At 37.5% G+C, this 11,031-nt stretch overlaps 1 protein-coding gene across 1 annotated transcript; it reads right to left on the reverse strand.

Annotated features, from left to right (window-relative positions):
- Positions 1-2,840: 2,840 nt before the first annotated feature.
- Positions 2,841-4,733, reverse strand: LOC125222610 (DELLA protein GAI1-like). The gene has a single exon (XM_048125319.2). The coding sequence runs from the start codon at positions 4,568-4,570 to the stop codon at positions 3,023-3,025; it is 1,548 nt and encodes a 515-aa protein (XP_047981276.1). The 5' UTR covers positions 4,571-4,733; the 3' UTR covers positions 2,841-3,022.
- Positions 4,734-11,031: the final 6,298 nt, after the last annotated feature.

Raw genomic sequence — 11,031 nt, forward strand, 5'->3', positions numbered from 1 at the left:
GGTTTTATTAGTAAAGTGGAAAGTAAATAAAGTAGAGAGAAAAAGTAAAAGAGAGAATGCCAAAAAAGGAAATGAGTCACTTATCTTGGGACGTCCCAAAAAGGAATGTGAGTCACTTATCTTGGGACGGAGGGAGTACAACATTACTCCATCCGTACTCAAACAATATACGCTTTGAGTTCAACATGAGTTTTAATGCAATATTGATAAAGTAAGAGCATCCACAATAGGGGAGCCGTGGCTCCCTATTGCTAGAGCCACGGAGGGGGGCGCCCATGGGAGAGCGGCTCTTGGGCGAGAGCCGCGGCTCTACCCTATTCGCATTTATTTATTATTTTTTTAACATATTTTTTTTAAAAATAATTAATTTGTTGGCTTGGGTTTGTCCACTTTTATGGGGTGGGCAAGTATTTTTGTGGCCTGGCCAAGCTTTTGTGGCTTGGGCAGTGCCACGGGGTTTCTATTATGGACACCCTAAGAGAGGTAAAGAGAAAAGATAAATAAAGTATTGTTAGTGGAGAATGAGTCACACCTTATTATAGATAAAAGAGTTTTCACAATTCGAAAGTGCATATTCTTATGCGACGTACTAAAAAGGAAAGAGTGCATGTTCTTTGGAACAAAGGGAGTATATTATATCACACATTTATTACTGATAAACTGGTTTTAACTGCACAGTGTTTTTTTTTTCCCATTTTCGGACTCAAAAGAAATAAGTCTCGTACAAACATTGAAATAACTTGGATAATAAACGGATAGGTAATTAAATTTCAAAACTAGAGTAATATGAGTTTGGTTTCATAGGATCTACTAACGAACAAATTTCAAAAAGTATTATTGGGGTAACTATGGTAGTACGTATTAAACATTGTTTAGTTACAATCATTAATTAATCAAAGTATAAACACTTCCAAAACGATCTTAATTAGAAGTAATAAATTGTAAGGTTCTCTTTTTTGACACCGCAACCTTCTTACGAACCAGCTTATATTAATAGTTATTTCATAATAAATCAATGTATGTATACTTCTTTTTTAGGCGACTGCAACCTTTCATGCATCATAATCATAGTAATTAAATGACTTTTCTATTCTAAAAAATCAAAATCATTCAACATGTGAACCTTAAACCTAAAAGAGGATTGCTAGCTTGAAGAGTTGAGGAACTAAGAAATAGTCGTCAAAATGTTGCAATTCATATTAATGTGGAATTGACAAGAGAGCATATGGAATATACCTACAATACCAAAAAAATGTACGTACTTTAGGTCAGGCTGGTTTGTACTAAAAAATTATATATTTTTTTATTTTATTGTTGTTTGATTGTACTAAAATGCAGGTAAATGTGTAGATGTACGAATTTTTCATCCTTTTAGTATGTTAGTGTCGAGCTTTCTACAAAATTTAAATCTCTTGTATTTTTCCTTTTAACTTCAACGTAGCTCTCTCTCACGAGACGGTGTTTACTCAAATTGCTAATATTAATGTTTAGTACATTAAACTACTCTTTATTCGATAACATTTGAGCTTTAACTTACATTAAAATTGAAGGTGCAACTTGCAGAGAGAGACATATTTTTAGTATAGCTAAAAGTTTCTAAGATAGCCAATTGAATTTTAGAGTACGAGCCGCCAATTATTTTATAGCAACAACAGTTATAGTGAAAGCGACGCATGGATTGATTCAAATAAAGTTGTAGTTTGAATAGAGGAGTATCGTAGCAAAGGCTTTGATACCATTTAACAAGTGCAAAGTGTAATACAGAAAAGCATTAAATCCATTAATTAAGATTTACTACATACCTAAATACGCTAACAAAAGAAATTTCATTCTATATAGTACATAAATAAATCTTATACGATATGTAGACTAATTTACAAGTCAATAAAAAGCAATAATTGAAACACACGTTATTAAAATAAATCAATTATCAAATACTCCTAATCATTCTGGATCAGAAAACAATAATATTAACAACGTATTATAATCCAACTTCATTTAAAATATACTCCATTTGACTAGTTCAAATGTTCAATTATCGTGTGTTAATTAAGAATCTTATTGAAAAGGCTAATGCAACCAATTATTTTCTCATCATTCTTGTTGAAGTATATTTGATAAAGATTCCATAGAATAATTTGGATAACGCGGAAATGAAAATTAGAAGTAAACTTGAATACATTGATGCTCATATATAAATAAGTGCTACTACGATAAATAAAACAGTACAAAGTAATGAAGTTTATAGAACTAGATGCAACTGTTGCTTCAACTCATGCATAGAATAACTTATTACTATAAAATATTTACGTAATTAATTTGAAGTGGTTGATTAATTTTTTGGTTAGTGGATAATGATGTGTTAATGGGTTCATAATAATTATGCACACCGCACAAAACTTTAATTAATTTCTACGTCATCTACAAATGGACGGCGTTGCATCTTCGAAGAAGTGCAAATTACAAAACAGAGTAGCATTAAACACATTGGGTTTGAAGTTGTAAGTTTCAAAGATTGGAGTCCAGATTATAAATGCACCAAGATTGAATATCAAATAACTCAAAACTCGTTGCTTGTTTATTAGTAAAAGTACTTGGAAGCAATTAAACAAGCAAAAGAGTTTACAAATATAGTTTTGAGCTGGAACACTTATCTTTATCTTCACAAAATGTTTGTGTGAAACATCATTTTCATTAAGCGTAGACAATGCAACTGCAGAAGAAAGCAGCTAATGGTCCACAATCCAATAATTATACCAAAATATAACCAACTTTTCTGAAAACGATTTAAATTGTGTGCAACACCACCACATGGCATGGCATCCCACTTGACTTCCCCATTCCCAAAACAGAAGAGCTTTATTGTGCAATATTTCCATCCAAATTACACAAGAAAATTCAGTTTAACAATTCACCTAATGTAAAAAGAGAGTAATTTAAAAAGGAACTAAGATCATTTTTCAACTAGGAATGTAGTAAATGAGAATCTCACACAAACAAACACTAGCATTGAGTAATCTAATTAAGTAGTGAGTTTCCAAGCTGAGGTAGCAATCAATGGCCTGGTGTGCCATCCCAACATCAAACATCCATTATTTTCATCCACTCTGTAACCATCCCCACCTGCAAACAGCGCCAGCAGCATGCTCGCCTGCTTGTACGCGTTCGACCCCAAATTAACCCCCTCGAACCCACATGAACCGAACCGGATTTTCCACTGCTCCAGCGTCTCGTGTCGCTCCACCCGTTCCACCCCTTCGCACGCCACCACATTGCATATCTGCCTCCCTAGGTACACCTCGCTCATCACCTTATCCTGAACACTAACCCCCTCTTCTCCACCTCCTCCTCCTCCGCAGCTCTCCAGCGAGTCGAATAGTGTGGAGTAGTAATGCAGGGACTCGGTGAACCGGTCCAGGAACACACTCCCGTTGTGATTCGCCTCCTGCTCCACCACTGTCAAGATCTCTGGTTTTAATTTTCCGACAACTTGAAGCACCTTCTCGATTGCCCCCGGCCGCGCCAGCAGCTGGTGGAGCTCGAAGATCGAATTCACCGCCACCGTTTCCCCCTCGCGGATGTCGAACATCGCGGCGTCCAGATCGGCCAACGAGCTCGCTACGAAGCCTCTATATTCGAACTCGACATTGATCGATTCCGCCAATTGAGCTAATCTCCACCCGACTTCCTGCAGGTGATCGGTTTCGTCGTGCGAGGGAGGGCCGATTCCGGTTAATCGGAAGCTCGGCGGGCCGCCGGGTCTCAGGGCGAGCGCCTGCAGCAGGGCGGGCCACTGCATCCCCTGTTTCATGCTGAAATCGATGACGTGGACTCTGGTTTTGCCGGCGAAGGCCTCGAGGATGGCTTGGTTGGCGGTGAAGTGGGCGAATTTGAGATAGGGGCAGGTCTCGTAGAAGTGCATTTGCAGCAGATCGTTGAAGGCGGAGTCCTGGTGATTGGGAGGGTACAATTTGTAGATTCGGCGCGCTAGGGCTTCGGCGAAATAGGTGGCGACTTTTCTCATAGCGCCGGGCTGCGAAACCGCGAGAAATCCGATGTTTTTGACTAAAGCTTCGGCCAATTTGAAGTCCTCCTGCTGTACGGCTTCGGCGCAGGCCATGAGCGTGTGAACGAGGCGGACGCCGTTCTCCTGCGAGTCGACTAGTAGGAGCGGCGTCGCAGCAGACATGGGAGGAGTAGATTTGAGTTTTTTGGGGTGCGGAGGGTTGGATTTGGGGTAGAGGGCTTTACCGGGGATGGAGATGAGATCGGAGCCGAAATCGGAGTGGAGAAAGGGATCGGAGGAGGAATCGAATTCGGAGATCATGGATCCGAGCCAGGAGGCGAGATCGGAGGGGTTGTAGTGGACGGTGTCGTCGGAGAGGGCGGCGTCGTGGTGGACGGTGGACATGACTTGTTCGAGGCGTTCAAGTTGGTGAGCTACCTCGGCCATGTCGGAGGACTTGACGTTGTAGCCGAGGACGGCGAAGAGCTCGTCGACGCCGGCGTCCATGGCGGAGGAGGAAGAGGAGCTGGAGAAATTGTCTGGATTCATGTGGTCTCGCTTCATGTTGTTGATTTGATTGAAGGAAGAATCAGGACATCGGGGATTGGAAGATTGGGCAGCTAGGGTTACTCTGCTTGGTTTTGCTCACAGAGTTTTTGCTTGCTGGCTTGGGCAGAGAGAGAGAGAGAGAGATTGTAGAGAGAGAAAAGGGTGACTGTGAGGGGCGCGAGCTTCCAGACTGACTATATACATACATTGGTAGTGGAGTAATAATTTGTTACAGCTCCTGCCATCATAATTACTTCTACTAGACTAAAATTCACTACATTGTTTTCGCCCACTACTTTTACCTAGTTTTACATATCAAGGCTAATGAAGTTTGTACTACATAGTCGATTAAAATAAAAATCTAACATAAACAAGATGACTTGAAAATGTTTATGTTTTCAATATATTTATGGAAATAGTTTTCAGAGGTAAATATAACCGATCATGCCTTTTTTTTAAATTGTTTAATATATCGAACTCGATTATGGAATGATAAAGTTAAATGCACTATATTAGTTATGTTAATGTGGGGGATTTTTACTTAAAGGAGTGAATCATATGATACCCTACTTCTTTATACTATAAATACCTTTACTTGTTATTGTAGTACTTGAATTTAGCAAGAAAGAAAGTGTAGAGGACCCATAAAAGGATTAGGGAACACAAGTTTAGTTAGTGAAACATGAAAGAGATACTCCTAGTATTCATAATTTGTAGGGATAATACTACCACTTATCATAATGTTTTTAGTTCAAAACATATTATCTATTTATCTTATAACATAGAGTATGATATTTGGGGGAATAAGGATACCATCATCATACATTACTGAAAATGTGGTTAATCTCTAAAGTAGTTGCATCGATTTTAAAATCTCTTTTCTTACGGTGAATGGAATTATGTGATAGTTAAGCTGTTATGATGCATTAACAATTCTATAAAATATATAATTAGAATTGCTTCTATATGGAGCTAGCCTATTTGCTTGGTCAACTTCATGCTCCAGCTTATAAAAATCATCAAGAAAATGAAAACATTGTTACCTTAATTAACCTTATTTTTGTTGGATGAAGATTTACTTTATTTGATAAAATATACTCTGACAATACAACATTTTGTTTATTTTCTATTTTGTAGCTAGATAAGATCTCTTTACTGTTTACACTTACTAATTTACTGTATATGCAAAATTTTACTTGGGTAAAAGGAATTCTGAAATTAAATATATTTCAAATATTAATACATCCCTTATTAATGCAATAATGTGTAACAAATCATGTAAAACAAATAAAATATTTCGATTTAGCATTTGACAAGTTCAATGCAAATAATGCAGACAAGAGTGAGGTTTGTATCGGAATCTCTGTGTGCAAAAATGTGCATGAATAATTCCAATATCTTTTATATTTTGTTTTTCTCAATTTTCCCATGAAATGCTCAAGTGATTAATTGGATTCATTAATCTAGTTATAGCTGTCGATTTACGGTTTAAATATTGAAAAAATCAGCTTTATTATTGCTTAAGCATGGAAGGTAGAATTCCGTGTCTTTACCTTTATCGCAAGTGGCAAGACTTTGAAATTCAAATGGAGATTTGTCAAACACGTTTTTATTTAGGCCATCCACGGTGTGGCGGACGATAGTTCGCCACTGTAGTCTTGCGGACTATGGTTAATCCAACGTCGGTGCCCTATAGATCGTCCACGGACGATACGCCTTCGACAAGGCATCATCTGCCCCACTGCGGGCAACGCGGACGATACCGCAGACAATGCGATGCGCTTTTTTTTTTTTTTTGTAATTCTTCAAAATTTATATGTATGCACCAATTAACTTCCTTTCACTCTTCCATTCACTCTGTTCTATCTCATTCTCTATTCTCTATCTCACTCTTCCAAACCCCACAATGAATCCCGGTGATTACCCAAGTCCGAATAGTCCGATGTTCGGTGGTGGTGCACGGTGGCCGGGTACAGACCCTGATGGATACCGACCCTTCGACTCCAACACCTAGTACGATCCCGATTTCAACAGGGATTCGTACGGGCTGTCAAACATGGAGCCGTCTCCCACCCGCGGCCCCGCCCCACCCTGCCGCACCTCTAGATCCGCCGTCGTCGCCGACTCGGGCTCCGCCACCAAGAAGTAGCGGAACAAGCAAACGGCCCAAAAGTTGCCCCTTCCGGAGAAGAATGAAGAGTTCGCCCCAGGAAGGACGAACTACAATCCGGATGAATCCATCGTCTTGACTAGGTGTTGGATTGCTATTTCAGAGGACGGTGTTTGCCAACAACTAGAAGCAAATCGCATACTGAGAGCGCATTGATGACCGCTACAACGAGGCCAAGCCGCCGGCCGCCTACAAGCACCATAGGGAGCAGCTCCGCAAGCAATGGAATCAGGTGAAGAAGCATGTCAATTTGTTCTCTAATGAGTACGAGAAGTGCTTGAGGGAGCAGGGAAGCGGCGAGACTTTGACGGATGTGCGCGATAAAGCGATTGCGACGTACATTTCATTAATTGTACAGCGATTTCAAGCATTATAATTCTTGGCTCCTCCTAAAGGAGAAGCAGAAGTTCCTAGGAGGGATTCTGCCTTTATCGGCTGCGGTGAAGAACACCGCCACCGGTGATTATACGAGCAGCGACAGCGGCGCACCTCCGATGGACCTCAACCAGCCGATATTCGAGGATGAGAGTTCCGGCACACCGATGTCCTCCCGGCGTCCCATTGGCATCAAGACTGCCAAGAACAAGGGCAAGGCGAAGGCGTCATCCTCACCGGCCGCGGCCCCAACCCCAACCCCGATCGCGACCCCGACTTCGGCTGCGGGACATGCCTACGCGGAGTTGATGGCGGCCGTCAACCGGAGGATGTTGTTGGACACGCACCACGCTCTCCAGCACTGCCAGGACCCAGCCGAAGCCGAATACCTCAAGTGGATGATGGATGATCTGCGCCGCAAGTTGGGAATTATGTAGACTTTTTTTTTTTATCTCCACTCTTGTAACTTTTTTTTAATGAAGTAAATGTAGGATATTCCTTTTAATTGTGGTGCTTTTTTTTATTTATTTTGCTTGATATATTTGCAAACATAAATTAAATACAAAATAAAAGTATAAAAATTATAGGGCGGATTTTAGGACATCTCATTGCAGGTGGAAGGGTAGGAAGATAAAATACTGATTTGGTGGAGCATAGGGCGCACTATAGGGCGGACCTTAGGGCGCCCCATTATAGATACATTTATTATTATATTTTTTAGAAATCATTCAATAATTAAATGAACCGATATTCAGATTGTATTTATACAGTTAACGTACACTGTTTTATGCATTTTACTTTGGTATATCTGAAAATTATTATTTTAGTGAGGTAAAATATTGTATAAATTTTAAATAAGGGTTAGTAAAAAACTGTCTAACTTGAAAAAATAACAGTAGCAAAAAATGTCAACACAATGTTAACGGTTAATATTGTGTTGAAAATGTGTTGACACTCGTGTTGAGATTTTTTTTTATTTTGTCATCTGTTGACATTTTCTAATGGTTCAGATCATAATTTAGAATTTGTATTATATATAGAGTTTGCATTGTACCATTACTATATTATTTCAACTATCTAAGTTAATCACTTGTGGTGGAAAGAGAAGAGTATTAATGAATAATCTAAAAAAAATACTCCATCCGTCTCATTTAAAATTACACATTTTCCTTTTTAATTTGTCTCAAATGATATGTCATAATTTTACTTTTGGAAAAAAAAAAAATCTCCACTTAATATATCCAAATACTTTTTGTCTTTACAATTAAATACTCCCTTGGTCCTTCTATAGTAGAGGCGTTTCATTTTGACTACTCGTTTTAGGAAAATTTAATAAATAGTTAAAGTGAAAAAAGAGTAATGTAAGAGAGAGAATAATATAGATATATATTATTCTTTCTCTTAATTTACTTTTTCTCTTTTAACTATTTATTATTATTTTTTCGAAACGAATACTAAAAATGAAACGCATCTACTGGAGTACTATTCAACTCTCGTTCTCTCTCCACTTAACACTCATACTTATCTTTTCTCTCACTAATTAAATACATTACTCATTAGTTTCTAAAATTCGGTATATCTAAATCTGGTATCAACCAAGATATGCATCATCTCAGCTAGCAGGGAAGGGAGTAGTAAAAACTGAATTGATCTCCTGCTCTACTTTTCTTATTCCATTTCTAATCCACCTCTCACATCTTAATAAAATAATTTTAAAATATGTAAGTGATGGTTAAGTGATGGTAAGATTATTTTATTAAGTCATGAGTGTGGATTAAGAATAGAGTAGGAAAAGTGGCGTAGGAGATCCGCTCCGATTTGATTTGATTTCTTCGAGTGCGTGGATAAGGATGAATGTGAAACAGATTCCGTTTCTGTTCTGTCCCACATAAGGGAGACAAATTCACCCGCCGTCAATATTACCGTCAACGCACCAAGGACGGACAGAACAATACATATAACGTCGTTAATCTTTTCAATTTCCTATGCGCTGCTAAATGCTCATTTTCATTCCAAAACATACTATGTGTATTCTCTACAATCTTTTATTTTTTTTATTTTTTGTTTGCCGTCTTTTACTTCTAAAGAGTAGTACTCCATACCCCAAAACATATATACGTATCTAGTTTTTACACTAGATTATTTATCTACAAAAGTAATGAATACTACCTCTATCCTTCTAGATGGGAGATGATCAAAATAAAAATGCATTTAAACCTAGAAATGCAGCCTAAATCTTGGCCCTAAGATTAGATGATCTAATAGTCAATAATTAACCAAAAATACGGAAGGTCATAATTAAGTAGTTTTAGGTCATATTATAAGATTTGAGTTTATGTCATGTTAAAATCATTTTAGGTCATGCTTTATTAGCATGACCTAAAAATACACTAACTATGACCTAAAAATGCCCTACGTATGACTTTGTTCTGCGTTTCTGTATTTAAATCTGGTCTTCATAGATCAAAACCCCCTTGTAAATAGAAAGTTTGACACGATCCGAGTCTTAATACTAAAAATTTGATGTACAATTTATAAACGCTAAAAATATTTGCAAATATACAATATAGATCTAGTATTGCTAAAGGTCAGTATCGACATATCAAACATAGAGAATAAAATTACAATTATTATCGTATACTAAGCATCAAATACTATCTAGAGACATGAGATTTTTATTTTGGATTTATAAACTAGACATATAATACAAAGCGGAGGAAATATAGAGTTTAGGTATCCAACTACTACAACCTAGTAAAGCTTAATCTCATAAAACCTTTACCTTTATGTGTCTCTAGGATTATTAGGAAAATCGGTACAATAGAATTAACCCTCTTTCGAGTGCACCTACCCAGTTGATTGAATTCTAATTGTCGAAGTCTCCTTCCAATATTTAGACTCACTCCTAAAAGCTCCTAAAAAACAAGTCCTCACTAAAGCATCTATTTTCTCGAGTGCAAATAATCTAAGTGTTTATTGTTCCCTTAACCACGAAAAGCTACCTATCTCTCAATTGATATAGCTAAACGATCTTAATTGTAAAGTTGGCTTGGCAAAAGAATAATAAAAGCACAAGACCAATCAAAATAGTCACAAGAGCTAGCAAAATGTTCAATTCAATAAATCAAAACATGTACATAATAGTCTTTACTGAAAACCCTACAAAAGATGTTTAACTATTCATTGAGAAGTAGTATAAACAATAAATTAAAGTACGAGACACGAATGAAATTGATAAAACCCAAGGTTGAATCTTGAATCTTAAGTCTCTCTTGCCTGGATCTGTAGAATTATGTGTGGAATATGATATGGAAAATTTATGTATAGGAAGAGAAAAGGCTTGGAGGCTCTGAGATGAATATTATGAATCAAGTTATCGGGTATATATAGGCTTAAAAAAAGGTTTAGACATGGTAAAAAGTCTACTAACAGAAAATACTCCCACTGTCCTGTTAGAAATGAAACATTTCCTTTTCGGCACGGGATTTTATGTAGTGTTGTTTTGTGAGTTTTGAGGAGAGAACAAAGTAAGAGAGATGAAAAAGTAGAGATGTTGTTTTCATTTTAGAAAACGTTTCATTTTTAATGGGACAAAGGGAGTATAATATTTTCGAGTCCATTAATTAATTGGAAAGATTTGGCTTCATAAGACAATAATTTCTTCCTTTCTTGAATTTCCGCTTAATTTCCATCAACTTTGAATGCATTGTGCAATGTTCATAGAATAGTCATAACTTTATCCGCAGAACTCTGATTGAAACGTGCAAGGCATCATGCCACGCTCTTTCAAATGAAGAGAATGGTATGCATTAATCACTTACTAGACTTAAACAATGCCAGGAAAATCAGCTTACAATTGAGGCGGCTGCATCTTGGCCTTTGCACATTCTTTTTAAATCTTTTTGCATCATTTATCAACAAATACGTCAAT

This window comes from Salvia hispanica, chromosome 1 (genome assembly GCF_029641045.1).
Source record: "Salvia hispanica isolate PSC_SH4W2 chromosome 1, Shi_PSC_v1, whole genome shotgun sequence".
In the NCBI taxonomy this organism is placed as follows: Eukaryota; Viridiplantae; Streptophyta; class Magnoliopsida; order Lamiales; family Lamiaceae; genus Salvia; species Salvia hispanica.